This window comes from Chelmon rostratus, chromosome 19 (assembly GCF_017976325.1).
Source record: "Chelmon rostratus isolate fCheRos1 chromosome 19, fCheRos1.pri, whole genome shotgun sequence".
In the NCBI taxonomy this organism is placed as follows: Eukaryota; Metazoa; Chordata; class Actinopteri; order Chaetodontiformes; family Chaetodontidae; genus Chelmon; species Chelmon rostratus.
The window spans coordinates 23,718,214-23,739,455 of NC_055676.1; the positions used below are offsets into that span (position 1 = coordinate 23,718,214).

Below are 21,242 nucleotides of genomic sequence, written 5' to 3' on the forward strand. Positions count from 1 at the left end.
TTCTGGTATCCTGAAGCTGTTTCATGTTTTTAGTGTCACTCTGTTTGTTTTCAGGTGGAATCAGAGTCCGCAGCCATGCTAGCAGCTCCGCCAGGCTGCAGCGCTTTGAGCTAAATGCTAACATTAGCATGCTAACATGCTCACAGTGACAATGCTGCCATGCTGATGTTTAGCAGGTGTAAACTTTACCATGTTCACCATCTTAGTTTAGCATGTTAGCATGCTAGCAGCTAATTAGCAGTAAACAGAGTCCAGCTGAGGTTGATGGGAAGTCATCAGTCCTGCTGGTCATAAACCAAAGTGTCGGACACATTAACATGTTGACCTGATGATGGCGCTGATGAGATATCAGAGGACCAGTCCAGTTTTTAGTTCATCCTGAGGGGAACATGATCGTCTGAACCGCATTCAATGACAATCACCAGACTTTAGCTCCGCTGCTAACAGGCTAAAACTAAATGAGCAAATACGACTCTGAACTGAATAAATAAATGAATAAATTCCACCTTCGATCTGGACTTTGTTCCGCGTTCACACAGAAACAGTTTCCTCTGCGGGAATCTTGATTTTCATATTTGCTCCGTCACTCGCGGTTCCTGTGATTGGCTGCAATTAACGACTTCAGCTCGTTAACAGAGTGAACTGGACCAATTGAAAAGCAGCTCCATGACACCAGTTAACAGTTTCTACGTGATTCAGTCCTCTGATGTGTTTCTGCTTTAACTTGAATGATTAATGTCACACATTAAATATCTGATTGTAAAATCTATTTATTATGTGAAGCGTTTTATTTATTTAATGATTGTAATTTTTACTGCAGCAGGTTTCTTTGCTAACTGGGAAATGTTTTCTTATTTTGAAAATATAATTTTTGCTGTACAGTTTTTTTTAATGAGCGCCATGAAAACTTTATTCCTCGCTTGTCACCAACATTTTCCACACGTCAACCACATTAAAGGAGCAGTTCGTACTAATCAACATGGTAGCATCTATATTGGATCATGTCTGTAGGTAGGAAACGTCCGTCTGTCGTCGTCTTCAGTGTCTGTTCTTCACCTCCACAGCATTCAGTCATTGTTTCTGTTGTAAGATGTCAAGGAGTCTAATAAACTGGAGAAAATCGCTCTTTAATGTTTTTTTTCTTGTCTTGTTTATCGCATCCCGTTAAAATATCTGAAACTTATTGTTCTTAGTATTGTACTTAGAACTATTGTACTTCCTACTGTATCTGCTGTATGCACATTTGTAGTAATAATGTTTGATTTATCCTTATTTTACAGCAGTAGATTTTTTACGTAAAGCCTACAAAGTGGTAGCTTAGCATCAGTCATCAGGGTTTCTTTGTATTAATTGTCCATATTTTTGTTCATATCATTGTTCCTCTGGTTTGTGACCTGATCTGTCGAGTTTCTCCGTCTCTGCACTGTTTTTATGATCATATATAATATTATCAGGTTCATACTCTTATTTTAGTGTGTCTACTACAGGTTCATACGGAAGCTGAGAACGGCCAGGTCCGTATAAATTTTTTTTTACCGTTTTCTCGTGATGACGAATTAATTATTTCGTTATCTCGAGATAACAAAGACCGTTTTCCCGTGATAACGAATCAAATTATTTGGTTCTCAGTATAGACTGGTTCTCGATTTCGGGGTTTCTACACAGACAAATCCCTAACGAAGGCTAGTGCTAACTTAGCACGATGTAGCTTGATAAAGTGTTTATTAGCAGTGATGTGATGAGTGTGTTTACATTATGGTTAGTGCAGCACAATGCGTTATTTTTTAGACAATTTTAATAGTATTTTGAGTATGCTTTAGCAAACATCTTGCCAAATTAGCAGCTAACAGTAAGACATCCCAACAAACAGCACGTTTACGATGAATAACTCCGGACCGGAGCAACACGCAGCCTACAGCGACGATGACAGAGACCGTTACGATGCCGAGGTGATTCCTGGTGGACTGACTGCAGCAGCTTCCTCACTAAACTGAGAGCTAACTGCAGCTGCCTTTGCTAACATAAAGTTAGCAGCGTCGGTGCCAATGTTAGCTCTGTGAGCACTCCTCTCTCCTGACTCAACTCTGAGTTGTCCGGAGCCAAACTCGGCAAGAAATCCACCTCGGCTCCGTGTTCCCTTGTCATCAAATTAACCGCCGTCCTGTTGGAGGCTCTGTGTGTAGGCTATACGGAACCCGAGAACCAAATAATTTAATTCGTTATCACAGGAAAACGGTCTTTGTTATCCCGAGATAATGAAATAATTTAATTCGTTATCACGGGAAAACGGTCTTTGTTATCTCGAGATAATGAAATAATAATTTGTTATCAAGAGAAAACGGTAAAAAAAAAAAAAAAAATTATACGGACCTGGCCGTTCTCAGCTTCCGTAGGTTCACGTGCTTTAATGTTCAAAAAGATTATTTTTCTCATACTATCCACTGCTGCAGGGCTGAAATACCAGCTGCCCCGTGTACTCTGATTGGCCAGTTCACACAGGCCTGAACAGGTATCGCTCAGCGTGTTTTTAGCTTCCAGTTAGCTGCAAAATAAAGAAATAAAAACGTAACTGAATTAGCCTGTGTGTCAGGGCCCAGCGGGCTGCTAACATTGCAGCTCTGTAACAGTCTGCCCGAGGAGGCTAACTGCTGGATGCTAACCGAGGTTGTCTGACTGTCTCACAGGTAACATTACCTTCTAAGCATGTTTCAGCTAAATTTACATACAACAGCAACACGTGCAAGCATACAGCAGATCATATAGATTCATACACCAGTGCTAACGCTAGTTGAGCTAGCGCTGTGGTAAAAACAGGCTTTATGTCCCAGTTTGTCTCGACTGTCTTTCAGTGTTACAACATTATCCAACATGGCTCAGCCTGTAGCGAAGCAACATGCTAGCACCAGAACAGGAACACCAACAAAATAAACAGGAAGACAAGATGAAACTTAGCGTACCGGCTTCCAAGTGTGAAGTCGGGTCACAGACAGCTGGCGTCGTGGCGGGGCGGTGGAGCGTAGCACCATGCGAGGAGACACCGAGACCTTAAGCATCCGGCAGCCCTCGGACGGGCCATCGCCGGCGTGTAACTCAGAACACTAAACAGATTCATGAAAACTGACTTCATGGAGCAGAAGAGTTTTATTTTGCTGCTGAACAGACAACAGAAAGAACGTCTGACACAAATCCTCATCATGAATAAATCATGTCGGTTTATTAACGAGGCGGCTCGTTTTCTTCCTCCTACAAACAGAACGACGCTGAGGAAGATAACGAGGAACACGAAAACTCCTTACATGTGTTTCTCAGAGAACTGAGACAGATTATTTATTGTTATATTATTTTTTTATCTTTGGTTGATGTTACATCAAACATATCGCCTGTTGTCCCCGAGTCAAAAACCATCGAGAAGAATTCATCTCTAATAATTTTCATGGCAACATCAAACATATTAAATCTACCTTAACTTGTATGGTTCGGTTATCTTCTCCCACTGCTCTTACAATGCAGGTCTGTGTTTCGTGATTTGTTACTACAGTTACTAGAGTTTCACACCTCCGCGCCGTCGTGGTGCTTTCACACCTCTCATCGTGGCAGATTCTACAATCCCGTCATTGTGTTCGAACGCCTCCGCGATCATCAAACCTTTCCTGTCTGAGCTCGTCGATCTGCGGCGGGCCGCAGGTAATAACGTGCAGGGTTTGTGTTGCTAAGAAACATATGGGCCCACACATCACAGCGAGGAGGTGGAGATGTTTCAATGCCACTCGTCTCCTCGCACAAAGCAGCACCTCCCACGCCGGCTCCTGATTGGCAGCCGAGCGGAGAGACGGAGTCCTTGAGCTCTGAAAGCGGCAGCGGCATTCAACAGACACACAAGCACCCGAACTTTTCTCTTTTTTATTTGAATGGAGTGAAACATCTACATAAATGAGAGGCCTCGCAGTACATGTACTCGACAAAAAGTTCTTTTTCAAAGTAGCTGTAAAGAAAAACTTTTCTGTTTTAAACGGTTTCTGTACATTCTGTGAGATATGTTCCGAGACCCGAACACAAGTCAGAAACGAGGCCTCGCTTCCGACAAAAGCCCGACATACTGTACCCACCCACCTCCCCGAAAAATAAAAAAAGAGATAAATCAAACCCCCCAGGCCTGAACCATCACTGCTGTCAACACACCTGAAACACACCTCAACTCTTTGCCTTCGTCCTGCGTCTCTTTACATGAAGCAGATTTCAGGCTCTTATTTTGTAGTTTTCTCCGTCGCTTCTATCGGTCACGTCAGACCACTTCCTGTACAGGGTCTCGTTCGTCGAGCCGACTCAGCACTGATAGAAACGACGGCCGAAGCCTCAAAAACGAGAGCCGAGCTGTTTGACAGGAGATCTGAAGTCACGGTCCAGCTACTGGCTGCTTCTGGAGCTTTAATCTTCAGCCATCGTCACCACAGAGATAACGTAGCATCATCATCATCATCATCGCCGCCACCGCCGTCAGATGCTAGTAAGAGGACCGTGACTTGAGATTTTAACGTCATTTCCATACACAAGATCTGAGTTCTGATAGAGTGAAATAACCTTTAACTCTGCCCCCGCCCCCCCCTGCATGAAGCCTACATCTATGTGCTGTAAAAAACAAAAAAACAAACAAAGAAAAAAACCATCACATTGAAAAGAGGGAACAATTAAAATATACATATATAATATAAATGTCAATACTCACTCCTCAGAGCTCAGTCACACTATCATTGGCATAAGAAAGGATGGATTTATGTGTGTGTGTGTGTGTGTGTGTGTGGGCACAAACACAGCGTCACTTCCTCCCCCCGCACAAAGCAAACGCTGACAGAAAGGCGTCTTCCCGAACGCCGCCTCCTCATTGGAGGATGGATTGAGATTGATCCTGTTCAGTCTTAAACTATGATATTCAATAGATGATAAAATAAATTAAGCGCGGTGAGAGTCGCTCCGACTGAACTGCATCTTCTCCTGCTGTTAAAGGGGAGAAGAGGGGAAGGGAAGGAGGCATGGAGGGAGGGAGGGAGGGAGGACGGGGAGGTGGAGGAGAGGAGGAAGGAGGAGTGACGAGGAGGAGGGAAGGAGGGGGATTTAGGCCTGTGCGTTGGTGCCGTTCTTGTCCGGAGGTCCGGTGCTGGCCGGCAGGTTGTTGAGGGAGGGGGCGGCCTCCTGCTGCTTGCTGTCGCGGCGGGGGGGCATCCTCTCGTTGATGCGGTCCAGACCTCGAGCCTCCTCGAAGCTCTGGATCTTGTGCTGCGGGTTGAAGCCTTGAATGGCTGCAGGGAGAGAGAGACGTGTGAGAGCAGAGCGGCAGCAGAGAGTCTGAAACTGTACACAATCTGAAACTGCAGAGAGTCTGAGAGAGTCTGAAACTGCAGACTCTGAAACTGCAGAGTCTGAAACTGTACACAATCTGAAACTGTACACAATCTGAAACTGTACAGAGTCTGAAACTGTACACAATCTGAAACTGCAGAGTCTGAGAGAGTCTGAAACTGTACAGAGTCTGAAACTGCAGAGAGTCTGAAACTGTACACAATCTGAAACTGCATAGTCTGAAACTGTACAGAGTCTGAAACTGTACAAAGTCTGAAACTGTACACAATCTGAAACTGTACAGAGTCTGAAACTGCAGAGTCTGAAACTGTACACAATCTGAAACTGCAGAGTCTGAGAGAGTCTGAAACTGTACAGTGTCTGAAACTGCAGAGAGTCTGAAACTGTACACTATCTGAAACTGCATAGTCTGAAACTGTACAAGGTCTGAAACTGTACAAAGTCTGAAACTGTACAAAGTCTGAAACTGTACAGAGTCTGAAACTGCAGAGTCAGAAACTGTACAGAGTCTGAAACTGTACAAAGTCTGAAACTGCAGAGAGTCTGAAACTGTACAGAGTCTGAAACTGTACAGAGTCTAAAACTGCAGAGTCTGAAACTTTACAGAGTCTGAAACTGCAGAGAGTCTGAAACTGCAGAGTCTGAAACTTTACAGAGTCTGAAACTGCACAGAAACAAGTCTGAGATAAATTGCTGCTGGATCTGAATAAAGTCTGGATGTTTTGTGAACTGTTGGTTGCTCTGCTGCGGCTGTGGGGTCACTAAATCTGCTGATCCAGGATTCATTCATATTTGCTGCCTGATGTGACGAATTATTGACAACAGTCATAATCAATGAAATTCATTCACTGCTTCATTTCCATCATGTTTGATCAACACGCAGCTGTTCCTGCACAGTTATTAATGGCACATGAAGTGGACTGGGAGGACTGGTTGGACCAGGAGAGAACACTTACTTCAGACCAGGACCAGGACAGCATGAAGACAAAGAAACAGACTTTCATTAAAGGGACATTTCACTCTTCTTATCATTATCTGTTCTCATGTAAACCTGATATCAAATAATGTGCAACGCAGAGCTATTTGTGTTATTTAGCCTAGCCTCACTGATGCTAATGGTGTGGACAAAATACCAGAAACACCCGTCAGTTGAATCAACTTCTCTGTAAAACACAAACTGAGCATCAACTGTTGGATTAGATGAAACCAGACCTGGTTCAGCTGATGGTGGACATGAACTCAGCACAAACACTTTGACATTTAATGACTAACTGTCCCATTTTCTGAGCAGCAGCGGCAGGATTCAGGCCGAAGTGGCCCTTTAACTGCGACAGTTTTTGTTCTGAACAGAGAAGCATCAGGATCATCATCACACAGACAGACAGACAGACGACAGACAGACGGACGGACGGACGGACGGACATGGATGCATACCTCGTGCCTCTTCTGCCTCTACGGTGGCTGTGTAAGCGTGAGTAGAAGTGCCATGCCCAAAACCAATGGAGAGAGAGTGGGAACGTTACATGTCAATGCATTCAGTCAGTCACGTTATCACTGCAATCAGTCAGTCCTGTTAACATGTAGTCAATCATCATACACCCCCCCCATCCAAAATGGTAGTGACCAGAGAGACAGGTTAGAGCAGAGCTATATAATCATCATCATCATCATCATTATAATAATAATAACAGTAATTATGAGGTTTTGTTACACCAGGCTGCCCTAAAAAGATCAAATACATCAAATACAGCTTTGGTCGAAAATGAATTAAAGGAACAGTTCAACATTTGTTCAGTTGGATAGAGTCTGGACGTGGTTAGCCTAGCTTAGCATAAAGAAGGGGGAAACTGCTAGCCTGGCTCAGTCAAAGTCACGGCTAGGAACACCATTAAAGCTGGACACTGAACATCCTAATTAAGCCTGACTTTAACCCCAAATGAAACTGATAATTAATAGTTTTAGAGTCAGGCTGAACTTCCTGCAGATTGATTCAGTTTGAGGTCACGATAATTAATTACCTGAACAATGTCAGACTTATAAAAACTGACTGCCGTGTTTATTCAGACATGCTGCTCTGTGGAGTCTGACACGTTTCTCCTCATCAAACACTCAAACACTGTTTTTCTAGGAGGTTTGAAACCTGCAGTATTTACATCCATGTTCAGGGGTGAACTGTCTTCTTCTTTCCCGCCTGTGCTGGCACACGACAGCACATCTTGTGCATTACTGCCACCTGCAGGTCAGTGGAATAGTGCGACACTGGTGCTCGTCTTTGGATTTGGTGTTAAACTGCTTTTAAATAACATTTAAATGCATCAAACTGTTGATTAATTCATCATATTCATATCAACAGAAACTTGAACAGATGAACTGAAACAAAACAAATTTAAACGATGTAAGTTTGAACCGTCTGAATGGAAGATCATTAGAATGTGTTTGCTGTCGAGCCTGAAGCAGCTCTTTGTCTTTAAAGGGCAGCGTGGAGCCGTTTGATGCTCCCCTCGACATTTCACTGTGTGTGTGTGTGTGTGTGCGTGTGTGTGTTCCAGGTTAGTCTCTCAGTGTGAGTGCAGGCACAGGGAGTTAGTGTTAGCTGGACTCTCAGTTAGCGTTTGGTGGGATGCTCGGCTGCCATCGGACTCACCGCTTTGCAGAGTTCGTCGACCTCCGGACAAAACTCCCAGAGGCAGCGTTCCTGTCGGGGTCAGGCCCTTCAGCTGCAACACACTCTCATTCTCCTCTCTACACACACACACGCACACACACAGTCAGAGTGATCAATGACTGGAGATCATACTGAACCTGTGTTTAGCCTCTGATGCAGCTCATTGTGGTGTTTTCATTGATGAACCTGGTCTATGTGGCTCTGATCAAACCACCTGAAGTTCAGAACCTGCTGAACCACATATCTGATCAGGGGTTCCACAGGGCTCAATCCTTAGACTACTTCTTTTCGATCCATAAACTCAGCCAGCTTCAGAACTCTGACCAGCTCAAGGCCCAGCTGTCTGGGCATCATGTGGTGGACTAAGACGATCCAGATCTGGTGAAGGTATATAAGTCTGATGAGTCAGTGCTCAGGCTTTAGTTAGCGTGCCTGCAGAAGGTGTGTGGTTTATTTTCATTGTATTCCTCTGGGACGTGTTGTTGTATTCACATACATTTAAAGCTCATTGTAACGAAACGAGTTGTAAATAAAACTGCTAGACTACAGGTCCTTTATATCTTTAAATACTTGTACTTTGCTTGTGTATTTCCATTAAACTAAAACTGAGTGTTTGTGAAGCGAATGAAGCAGAACTGCCGCCGCTGCCTCGCCGCAGCAGGAACCGTTAATCCACTAATAACTTCGGACAGGAAAAGGAAGCGCGGGTAACGAGCCGCCGACGCTTTCTGGGCCTTCAAATAACTTGGAGACATTTTCTGAACGCGATCGTTCATCATTAAAGGACAAATTATTGTGACACACTTCCGCAGGATTAAAGGAGGACACGTGTAATTCAAGCAAAAAGTCATTAGCCTTGAACTAAAGTGGAGCAGGAAGACTGGAAAAAGTAAAGACCTGCAGAGTGACTCTACGATCCGCTGCCTCAAACACTCGCTTTGTTTTAAAGATGAAGTGTGAAAGAAGTCAAACCGCCTCTTTGGAGCGACGGTCAGAGAAATAAAACCAACCTGAGCACGGAGAAGACGCGAGCCATCTTTCCAATCGCCCGGATCTTATTTCTGATCACCTCCTTCCTGACGGCTGGAGCTCCGCCTGCAGAACAGAATGAAAAGTAAGAAAACCTGCGAGCTTGATCCGTCCTGCTGCCACAAACACTCACTACAGCACCAAACGTGGATTAATCCACCGCTGAAAATAGTCCCAACAGACGCTCTACGTCCTCCTGTTGGTCTGATAAAAACTACAGCGAGCGGCATGAAGATTTACGACCTCAGTGGGACCAACGAGCTGAGAGCTGCAGGCAGGAAGTCATTGAGAGCCGGACCAACATGTTGTTGATTTGGCTTCAGACATGTGACATACGGAGAGGACTGATTTCTTCCTCATACGAGCCAACATGAACGCAGTGACAGCGTTCTGTTCAGCAGGTAACTCTGAGCTCTCAGGTGAAACGACAACAACAACAGAAGAGCTTTCATAACTCCCTCCTGCCCCCAACAGGACGTCAGGCTTCACGACTCCGCAGGTCGTTCGTAGTTTAATAAAGTAAACTGTCGCTTTGTTTTTATTTCACTTCGTTAGAAACTCAAACAGCGAGATGATGATGAGGAGGTGCGACTTCCTCTTACCCTCGCACGTGTCGTCCCCTTCTGACATCAGCTCGTCGTCAGAGCAGATGTTCAACACGTTCACCAGCATCTCGGTCACTGTGTGAAAACACACATGCACGCACACACACACACGCACGCGCACACAGAGACAGAAACACACACACACACACACGCACGCACGTACGTACACACACGCACGCGCACACAGAGACAGAAACACACACACACACACGCACGTACGTACACACACGCACGCGCACACACACACAGACGCTCGCTCATGTGAGACAGTCCGACAAATGCTAACAGAGCATAGCATAACAACACAGGCAGGTCTGAAACTGGTGATTATCATCATTATCATCATGATTATCATTAACCTGCAGGCAGTTTCCTGCATTAACTGGTTAACTGGTTACTTTATGAACTGTGAAAAACGTCATTTGCTTCAATTAGCTTGTTTTCATTGGACCAACAGTCCAAAAAGCTTCAAAGATTCAATTTACTGTCCGAAACAAAAAGAAAAACAACCTGAACAAGAGGATGACTCCAACAGTTCATCCATCTCTAAAGCCGTTAATGACTCTCTGTCAATCACTAATTGTTACAGCTGTAGAGTTATGTCACTGCTGCTCAGTACCAGCGACAAATCACTCGTAAAAGGCTTTTATTGTGAAATTCATAGAGAGTCTGTCCAAATAAAGGCCTGGTCCTCTCTGCCTCTCTGACCTGCAGGCCATCATTTCAGCACTCTGATCACAGAGCTCGCAGGTCTCACCTTTCTCTCCGACGAAGGGCAGAGACCAGGTGAAGACGTCCATGAAGTTGGGCAGCCAGTAGGGGTGAGGAGAGCAGTTAAACTGCCGGATGTTCATCACATTATTCTCATATTTCAGCACCGCAGCTGAGAACAAAGCACCGAACACGAACACACACACACACATTAACATCTCCTCCTCCGTGATGTGCTTCCTGCCTCCTGTTGCCAGGGCTTCAAGGTTTCCCACCTGTTGCCATGGTTTCCGTCCCTCTCCTCTCTTACCTTTGTTATTGTACACGTCCAGGTAGTTCGGAGCGGAGAAGATCGTGATTAAAGAAGGGAAGCCCGTCGTCTGACTTTTCCTGTACATTCGATACCTGATGGAGGGAAAAACACACAGAGATAAAAGAGATAAAGAATTTAGATAAAAGATGAGACGCATCAGAATACAGTACGTATGTGCGTGCATCACTCACCCTGCGTCCTGGGCTTCATGCGCTCGTATTACAGACAGCAGGTTGTTGTTCATCAGGAAGTCGCACACTGCTGGGTAACTGCAGACACAACGTTAGTCAGTTATTATGGAGGGACAAGCATCAGGATTCCAGACTCTCAAGACTCGACGAGAGAAGTTTAACATCAAAGATCAGCGATCAGTCACAGAACTGACAATCGATAACTGTTCCATCGTTTGTTGCATCTGAAGATCTTCTTTCTTCGTGTGATGCTGCAGGTTTTGGAGGCTGACAGCACAGACTGAATGACTTTAACATAAAATAAGATAGATAAGACAAAACTTTATTGATCTCCAGCTTGGTAAATTTGGGTATTACTTGGGCGAACATGAGTGGAACCAGGTGCAGGACCTGAAACCTGGAAAGCACCTGGACGGGCTTTAAGGTGGAGCGGGTCTCAGAATGAATGAAAGTCATGTGACGGAGGCCGTGGTGTCATTTCTTGATGAACCGTTTAAACGTCGACACAAACTAACGCAGGATGAAAGAGGATTGCGAGCGGCGGCTGCTGCCCTCCCCTCGCTGTGACCTCCACGTGGTGTCAACACTACAAATATTAAGACAGCGCAGAGAACGCTAATATTTGTTTTCAGCGTCCGTCTGACGGCGGATTTACCGGCGCTCGCTCATCCAGAGATAAGCCATTGTTTGTACGAGCTTTAATCAGCTGGGATTAACAGAGCGAGCCGCTTTTTGTCTTTTTGCAGCGTGGGAACGCGTCCAGCGGCGGCGGCCAGCGTTACCTGTAGAAGTACGAGCAGCCTCTCACGCTGTTGTGGCAGAAGTGTTCCTGAGTCTTCTCTGAGCCGTAGTCCTCCCCCGGGTCCGACCACAGCAGGTCGCACATGGGCCCGAAGGCCGGGGGCTCCTTAAACCGGTCCAGCTGCAGGCAGACAGACAGAGAGACAGACAGACAGAGAGACAGAGAGAGAGAGACAGACAGACAGAGAGACAGAGAGAGAGAGACAGACAGAGAGAGACAGAGAGACAGACAGAGAGACAGAGAGAGACAGACAGACAGACAGAGAGACAGAGAGAGAGAGACAGACAGAGAGAGACAGAGAGACAGACAGAGAGACAGACAGAGAGAGAGAGAGACAGACAGACAGAGAGACAGAGAGAGAGAGACAGACAGAGAGAGACAGAGAGAGAGAGACAGACAGAGAGACAGAGAGAGAGACAGACAGAGAGACAGAGAGAGAGAGACAGACAGACAGACAGTCTATGAATTAACGCCGTGGTAAACGAGGCGTGCTGTTTTTGAAGGGGACATAAAGCACAGCTCTGTCGTACAGGTGTTCTCCCTCCTCTTACCTTCCGTATGTCGTCCAGGCAGGTGACTTCGGGACTCAGACCTCCGTGCACGCAGAGGAACTGCTGGTTGAGGAGCGCAGCCAGAGGCAGGCAGTCAAACGCGTCCATGCAGGCGTCATATACTCGCTCCGAGTACTTTATTTTACCTGCGGGACACACACATGCACGGGTGAGACCCCCTGGACGCGTCTCCTCCGTCACATCCGAAAGCGACACGCAGAGGACAGAGGGAGGGGCGGACGGCGGCAGGACTTACACTCCTGTTTGAAGGTGAAGTACTCTGTGAGGTGCCGGCACTCGTGGTTGCCTCTGAGGAGGAACAGGGTGTTGGGGTGGTTGATCTTCAGAGCCCACAGGTACAGCACGCACTGCAGGGAAGGTGAGCGGGTTCGTCATCAACACTCGATTCAAACACTCTGCGGCTGATACATCAATAACGTCAGCATCTGTTTCATCAGCTGACAAGCTTAAACCAGTGGGGGGGCGTCGCTCAGCTCGGCTGTCCGACTGGACGATGGTATATTACTGATGGTCTTTATAACTGAACACCAGGACAGCAGACACTCATAGAAACCAGGAAACAACAATAACCACAGAAGAAAAGTGAAGAGCTTTTATGTTTCTTGCTCTTCTGTTCGTTCGTGTTTGTTGTGAAAACTTTGAGGGCGTTTTAAAGGAAGAGGTGACGACTTGTGTTCTGGTCTGTGTGCAAAGAACCCTGTCGCTGTGGTAACGTGTCAGACAGGAGCGAGAACAACGACTCTCTCTGTGGGCGGAGGAACCATAAGAGACGTCCACATTACTCATACCTCCTGCCTCTGAATATTCACGTACGAGGAGAGGAAATGTGTGTCAGGAGCTCCTGAACAAACCCACTGCTCTCAACGAGGAGCCGGGTCTGACCAGCTGTTCATCCAAACTGAACGGATCACAGAGGAACCAGGAGAACGTTCGCCACCATATGAACACCTTCCGCTAACTGAAACCTCCTCCTGACACTCAGCTTTGTTCACGAACCGTCATCACTGACAGTCTGTGGGAGTCAGCCACTAAAACCAGCTGTTATTCTCCGCTTCGTGGTAAAGTAACAGGAGAAAACGGTCCCACCTGACACACTCTGATCCAGGTCCCTGCCGGATCCTGAACCGGAATGGACAGGCAGCCGTCAGGTAGTCCGACGCTGCTCACATCCGTCTGGAAAACGTGGCGCTCTGAAGATAAATGGCTTCTAAATTAATCTAGTTCAATGGAGCATCTGCTGCTCCAAAATGGACTGACCCCGTTTCTGACTGAAACTGGATTAAACAGCTCTCTGCGGTGCAGCCGGAGCTGAGAAGAAAGTGTTCCAGGATGTCCACTAATCCTGACAAGAAAGCATGACAGCAGCCAATAAAAACGTCACGTCCTCCATAGCTGCACGAATGAACGCGGGCCGAAGGCGGAGGCCCGGCGAGGCGTGTGTGTGCAGGTACACCGGTGTGCATGGGTGGGGCACTCAGGAGGGCAAGGAACGCAGACAGAGCGCCTTTCATTCCCCACCACTGTTCAAAGACGCGCCGCTAAGCCGAGCGACGAGCGACGCCTACCTCGATGCTGAAGTAGCCTCGGTCCACGTAGTCCCCGAGGAACAGGTAGCGGGTGCTGCTGGGGGATCCGCCCACCTCGAAGAGCTTCATCAGATCAAAGAACTGGCCGTGGACGTCTCCACACACTGGACAAGAGACACAAGCTGGGTTAGGTGTGTGTGTGTTGGTCCAAACGTCTCTAAAAGACGCTCAGATACATTCAAATGTCTCATTTTGTCCAAAACCATAAAAGATTCACAGTTTAGAAGCTGCAGACACTGAAGTTTAGACTGTAAAGCTGACAATTATCATCATTATTTATTCAATATCGATTAAACTGGCACTTCTTTAGTAGATCTAGATGAGATATTAACCCCCTAACCCTCTTCAAATGTCCAACACAGAGACAGAAACAGGAGACTGAACTGACTCGTCTTTGTCTTTTCATTAAGGATCAGTTTGATTATTCATCAGACTGATCCTTAATGTTGAACAGGAGAAGAAGCTCAGCGAGAGAAGAAGAAAGCAGACGAAATCCGTCTGAGACAGGGTGGACCTGTGGACCGTCTCTGCGTCTCTCTGCTGCAGTCAAATGATGGGAAGTCCGTCCCTGATGAGACCGGACGGAGTTTACCTGTGATGGGGGCTTCCACTTCCAGCATGCATTTCTCCTGGCGGAGGATGGCGGCTCCCTCGTTGATGATCCGCAGAGCCGTCTCCTCCTCCAGACGACCCTCCTTCACCAGATGGGCCTTCAGCAGCTCCACGCTGGGCCTCCCGTCCACATAGAGGTCTTTGACCGACAGGCGCGTCCCAGGAGGATATGGCACCGCTACGAACACACAGAGACAGACGGCGTCACAAACACAGAGCTCACCGCACCCTGCAGCGGAGAACTGATCCCGGTTCAGAGGGTTTGGTCTGTGCACACGAGCTGAACGAGGGGCTGCAACGAGCAGATCTATGTGTTGCTTCGTCAGATGATCTGAAAGCTGGAACCAGAGAGCTGCTGCTCCTTGAGCTCCATCAATAACTTTGATTGATTGACCTCAAACCTCTGATCTGAAGCTCCAAAGCAGCGAAAACACAACAAAAGTAATCAGTAACTAGCTTTGTTGTGGGAATCAGCTGCTTTTCTTCATCTTACCTGAGAGCAAATGTGATGTTTCAGGGTTTTGGGGATGTTTGTTGGACGTAACAAGACAGTTATCGATGTCAACTGTGACATCTGTCGCAGTTTCCTGATGCCTCATTGAGTAAACTTGCTGTGATGCAATCTGTGCGTGTGTGCGTGTGTGTGTTCGTGTGTGTGTGTGTGTGATGACAGCTGAAAGCCAGCGGTCGTCAGCGACGCCTCAGAGCTGCAGACTTCGTGCTTCTCTTCTGATCCTGTGATAACACAAATTCCTCGTACGGACGTGGCGGCGTGTTGAGGCTCGACTCGAAGACAAAGGATCACAGTTTGGCGGCGCAGACGAGCCCCCGGAGGAAATACAGAGCGTCTTAATTCCTGGAAAACACCATCACCTCACAGAGAGGACGAAGGGTAGACGAGGAGGAAGACGCCGAGTTACAGCTGAACTGTTTTCATTCTGAAGGTGTGATCTGAAGGGTACATATCAATGTACAAAAGTACATACACACAGACATACATTTATACACATATATGTATATATATGCATATGCATATGTACATATATATGCATATATATACACACACACACATATATACACACATATGTATATATATGTGCATATATATACATATATGTGTATATATGCATATACTATATATATATATACACACACACATAAATACACATATGTGTATATATATACATATGTATACAAATGATGCTACTTTAAAGTTTGGACTGTGAGTTTCCTCAGTTAACAGTCTGCATATATATATATATATATACACACACATACACACACATATGTAGCTGCTGTTGGACTAATTAGCTTCATACATTAGCTTCACAGAGCTTCAGTATAAATGAGTCCGTTCACATGGGTACTTGTGATAACGTCCAACACTGAGGAGGTCATTAAACACACCTCTGAAACGGGAATTCAGAGTAGCTGTTCCCAGTGCGCAGCTCTGCAGAGCGGGACAGTCACGTGACGCTGCAGCCGCAGGTGTTTTCATTGGTCTCACCTCACCGCGTGGTTAAACGCGGCCGCGGATGATGTTTGCATCGCCTCTGACGGTCACATTGTGTTCGACTGAAGCGGCCCTCGTACTGACCACACGCTGCTGCCGCTGACGCTCGAGCAGCAGGAACAGAGACAAAGCAGGCGCCTGTTTGATTGGCTCTTTGATTTGCTTACATTTGACTGGCTCCAGGACGCAGGAGTTGATTTCAGCTGATTACAGCCGGCGCCGCGGCGCTGAGCTCGTCGCTGCAGTCACTCTAAAGTTTCTGTCCGTCCCTCCGGCTGCAGCTGTTGATTATTTGAATACCACTTCCTGCAGTGGTCTGCGACGCCTCGTTTCACAACTCTGGTCTTTGTTTTCCCCTCTTCAGAAACACGCCGGCTTCCTAATCGGCGGCTCGATCGTCTCGTCCAATCACGCGAGCCGGTTTCCTCTGCCGGTGACAAACCGAGCTGCTGATGAACCAGTTCGGGACGAGCGACACGATTGGCTGAATGTGTGCGACCTGGTTTGGTTTCATACCACTGGGCCGGGACAGAGTGTGCTACACAAGTGTCCTGTCAAACACTGTGTGTGCAGGTGTGTGCAGGTGTGTGCAGGTGTGTGCAGGTGTGTGCGGGTGTGTGCAGGTGTGTGCGGGTGTGTGCGGGTGTGTGCGGGTGTGTGACAGTCGCTGCTGAGATCACAGTGATGCTACTTTAGAGTTCGGAGGGTGACGTTCCTCAGCTAACTTATGATTTTAGCTTCCAACAGTTGTTTCAGACGTACCTGACGGACTTGGTATCTACGGTCTTGATCTGGACCAGGAAAAACCTGTTTCTATAATCAATCAATTAATCTGCTGAATGTTTTCTCTATTAACAGATCGTTTAGTCTGTGAAATGTGACGTTACGTTTTCAGTCTGCTCGTCCTGTGAGAACATATTCAGCTTACTGTCGTAAAGAAGAGTTTGAGTGTTTTGGGAGAGTTTTGTTTTTTTTTTCTTGACTGAAATCAACAGATTACCGTTAGTCAGCGGACTAATCAATTAATCAGCTAATTAATCATACTGTATCTGCTTTGTACTGATTTATACCAAGATCCTGCAGTCAGACGAGCAGGAGCTCAGGACGCAGGGCGGGGCCCACGGTGGAGCTCCATCCCGGGGCCCACGATCCCGCTCGGTCCTCGTGTCCGTCTCCATCAATGATGAATGAGGACAGCAGCATTACACACTCAGCCGGACTGACTCGATTACCGGCGGTAACTAAACCGAGAGGAGATCCATAACTTCAATCTGCTGATCATTTTCTCCTGTAATCACTTCAACGTCTCTGATTCGAACGTCTCATTGTCCCCAACGAACAACAAAGACACTCAGTTCACTGTCTCAGAGGACAAAGACAAGCAGAACGTTGTCTCATCTAAAAACAACTAAATGACTCCGTTAGCGGCGCTGGGACGTTATCAGCTTCCTGTTCTGGTCCGGTCAGGACGGCGGCTGTACGGGCTACAGCTGTGAACCTGACTTCCATTGACCCACGTAGGATGCAGGCCGCCGGTCCTCACGGGACCCCACCCCAGTGGGACCGGGTCCAGATTATACTCTGGTCTCGATTCTGAAGAGGTTATAAATCAGTCTTTGAAGCATACAGACGAAGTATTTTGGGACGAGTTTAGTGACTTTATTTGGGACGTTATCATGATCGCAGTCTGGCCACTTTATTAGGGACGCCTATACAATCTAATGGAGGTTCTGATGTTCAGTTTCCTTAAAGTCTTCTGAGAAGACGTGTTTATTACTGAGGTATTAGTTGGTGATGGAGCAGTGGACTGTACTGACATGTGTTTAACTTCATTAATATGAACATCAGCGTGTGTGTGTGTGTGTGTGTGTGTTGACTTCCTGACTGAGCAGCAGTCTTAAGAGGCAGGTTTAATGATGTGACGCTCTCCTGCAGCTTTATGCTCCTAAGCCTTCCTAACCCGCTGAGCCTATCATACGTGGCTGCTAACCTGCCGGCCGACTAAAACAGAAGAGTCCATGTCTGAAACAGTTCAGGGAAATGCTGTTTCAGCTGTAAACGTCCTGACGATGAGGTGAAATCAAATCAAAGCTACGAACGTGAAGACGGACAGATGTGTGCCATCAGCAGCTGTTTCTCACAGACGGCCTGCAGCTCACACTCCTCGCTGATGAAGCACAGGACGATGCGGTGACATCGGGCTTCACGCTCAAACAAAGCTCTGTTTCCTGCCCCCACGTCCGTCCATGGTCACACGCTCTCTCTCTCTCTCTATCAGGACAGTCGAAAAACGATTCAATCAATAAAAACTTCGGAGTGGATTCTAGTTACTGGATCTATTTTACCGTGTAGTCGAGCAGATCACGTATCCTGTTGTACGGCGTCCCTGTCCAGCTGCAAGACTGAAACACCTCCGCGTGTCAGTGAGAGACAGAAAAGCTCGGCGCTGCTGCGAGTCGCATCGCTCAGCAGGAAGTATCATAAAGAGACTAATACGTGAACCTCTGTGCCCCCACAAACAGCACACCTGTGAGCTGCAGCTGTTAGCTCAAGCAAGAAGGGGAAACATCAGCTGAACTGATGGTTCGTATTCTGCAGACCTTCACCCTCGCTCCTTCACGCATTCAGGGAGTCTCATCGTAAAGCAGGAACTGTAGATGACTAGCATCTATTGCTATGTTTAGAATGAAAATAAAGCCACAAACAGGACACACACCGGTGCTGCTATCTGTCACGATAACTTCAATAAGCTGAGCACACGGGACACGCCTCCACCACCTGAGTCAGCGGTCACACCTGCACAGCCAATGCTGCCACTGAGGTTCAGCAAACAGGCAGAAAAGTGGAGATTAATGGTTGAAACGTCACGATTAGCACAAATACAAAGTGATTGAATCCACTGAGAAGAACAGACGGAGCAAAAACGGCAACCAGGATCACAACGTCCTGCACGGGAAAGTGATTTTAAGATAACTATACCCTGTTTAAAATCCATGCACAAAGAGCACGAGGATGATGAGGACAGAGCTGTGGGGGGACGTCACACCACAGAGGGTGTGACCCACCGACCTGCAGGACTACATACTGTCTGACGATTGTCAGGTGAGATGATCTGCAGACCGCCGTGCACGACGGTTTCTGCCACTACTATCTCTCACGATGTGACCCCGTCTAAAAGCCGCGCGGGCATCCTTCCTGGTAACAGCTGCTGCCCGAAACGAAGCGTGGGGGGAACAGCTTCATCGCAGCGGCCGCGGTGGGAATACAGCACAAACGCCTAATTAGGTCACACAATCTGACGGGTCACAGAATTTGGTGCAACACCGGCGTCCCAAAATGTCCTAAAGTGCAGCTCAAAAAGAAGAAGAAGAGCGATTACTGCCAGAACGAACCAGCTTCCTGTCTGCTCTGTGTGTGTGTGTGTGTGTGTGTTGAGCGAATTAGCTGCATGTGCAAGTGCATGTGTGGCACAATTAAAGATCACTGTCATTATCAATTAATCTGCTGATTATAGAAAACGCCTGTCACACTTTTAATCTGTGACATCTTCAATCGTCTTGTCACTTCACTTCACAATGACAGACGACAGAAGAGCACTAAAAATCACGACTCAGATTAATCGATTATCAAAACAGTCGAAGACTGATTTTCTGTCGATGACCGATTGATTAATCGACTGTCTTGTACTTCGACTGATCTGATCTGTGTGCAGTAGGTCTGCTGGAGTGGTTCTAGTCTCTGAAAAGTCATTTTCTTAAAAAAAAAAAAAAAAAAACAGCTGTTGGAAAGGGAGGGGTAGTGTTATATTCAGGCCAACACACACACACACACACACTCCTGCATTCATTACCTACACTGCAGCATTTCATTTACATGCACCACCATTAAAATCACTCGACGTTAGCTTCCAGATCAGATCTAACTCCTCCGTGAGACAGCGCGGCTTGAGCCCAGAAACGGGCACCAGGTGTGCGGGCCCCTCGAGCTCACTCGCTCGGTGAACCTGAGCCGCGCGCGCGTGTACGTTAACAGTTGAATGTCAAATGCATAGCTGACATCTGGCAGTCCGGACGGCTAAGCTAACCGCTAACTCATTAGCAGTCACCGGATTGATCGTCTTGCATAACCCGGCCACCTCTTTCTTTTCCCTGGGTGTGTGGAGGCGGGAGGGACGTTAAGCTCCACGGACCAAAAAAAAAAAAAAAACCCGAGTAAATTAACTGTTAACGGGTCTGACTTGACATCCAGCGGTGCGTTAAGCCGCTCCGCTCACATTTAGCAAACTAGCTCTGACAGCAGCCACCATTAACTTCCTGCACCCCGAGAGACAATTTTCACAAATAAACGTGGCATACCTTTAATGGGTCGTTCAACGGTGGAGAGTTTGTTCTGGTCTTTCGCCGACATCCTCCCTCCTTGTGGGCTGCGGGTCGGAGAATTTGCTAAATTCCTGAACAAACTTGATAAATTCCTTCCTAGCTAGCCGTGGTGAGCTAGCCGCGCTAGCTAGCTAGCTGTGTGTCAGCGGCGGCTCGGAGCAGCAGCAGCAGCAGCGCTTCGCTCCGCGGACAGGCGACCGAGCCGAGCCGAGCCGAGCCGAGCGGGGCTGCAGCTCAACCTGACGGGGGAAGGGAGAAGGGGGGGAAGATCTCTTAAACTAACAACTGAAATCTTTTCCTATCTCCGCTGCGGTGCCCAGCCGCTGTCAGCGTCTGTCAGGTGGATCGACTGGTCCAGGAAGCGGCCCGGCCACCGTCGATGATGCCTTCAGGAGCAGCGAGCAGTGCGTCAGATCATATCTCAACTTTATCCCTTTATTCTTGGACGGGGTGCATCTGTCACAGGCCGCTCGGCTCTGCTTTTTTGTCGTGATCCGATGTGTCGTCCAGACCCTCTGTCGGATTACAATAATCCGCCGCAAGCGGATTTCCTACAACATGGCTCGACGCGGGGGGCTGTGGGTAGTGTAGTATTGATGCGATATCAATGCGACGCGTTCACGGTCCGCTGAGCCGCGGTAACTCACTGTCACTGCAGCGGACACATAAAAAACTGGACTTCTGTTTCAGTTCACACTTCACGTTTCATGAAAGCAGCATTTATGTTCATGTATGATTTTAAAACATAAAGACGGAAGTTCACAGGGAAAAGCAGTGGTGGAAAGTAACTGAGTACATTTACTCAAGTGTTGTACTCAAGCACAACTAGGTTACTTTGCTCGGTGACAATTAATGAATAGAATTATAAGAATTCAGAGAGAAATATTGTAGTTTTTACTCCGCCGGACC

At 47.1% G+C, this 21,242-nt stretch overlaps 2 protein-coding genes across 5 annotated transcripts in view; one reads left to right on the forward strand and one right to left on the reverse strand.

The window, feature by feature from the left end:
- dmtn (dematin actin binding protein) overlaps positions 1–116 on the forward strand; it is a 15,222-nt gene extending 15,106 nt beyond the window's left edge. For all 3 annotated transcript variants that reach the window (XM_041959580.1, XM_041959581.1, XM_041959579.1), the window contains one exon: positions 1–116. This exon is cut by the window's left edge and continues 508 nt beyond it. The gene's annotated coding sequence lies outside the window, so the exon portion shown is untranslated.
- Positions 117–3,897: 3,781 nt separating this feature from the next.
- ppp3ccb (protein phosphatase 3, catalytic subunit, gamma isozyme, b) lies at positions 3,898–20,879 on the reverse strand. Of its 2 annotated transcripts, none has more exons than XM_041959577.1 (14): positions 20,310–20,879; positions 14,422–14,619; positions 13,809–13,933; positions 12,479–12,590; positions 12,223–12,368; positions 11,652–11,791; positions 10,870–10,947; positions 10,676–10,770; positions 10,412–10,537; positions 9,652–9,729; positions 9,031–9,115; positions 8,000–8,097; positions 6,790–6,816; positions 3,898–5,294 (listed from the first exon to the last, which is right to left on the reverse strand). In XM_041959577.1, exons 1-14 carry the CDS (start codon positions 20,359–20,361, stop codon positions 5,110–5,112), a joined length of 1,545 nt encoding a protein of 514 aa, XP_041815511.1. In that variant the 5' UTR covers positions 20,362–20,879; the 3' UTR covers positions 3,898–5,109. The 2 variants fall into 2 exon arrangements, with proteins under 2 accessions (XP_041815511.1, XP_041815512.1); XM_041959578.1 differs by lacking the exon at positions 20,310–20,879 and adding an exon at positions 16,122–16,286.
- Positions 20,880–21,242: the final 363 nt, after the last annotated feature.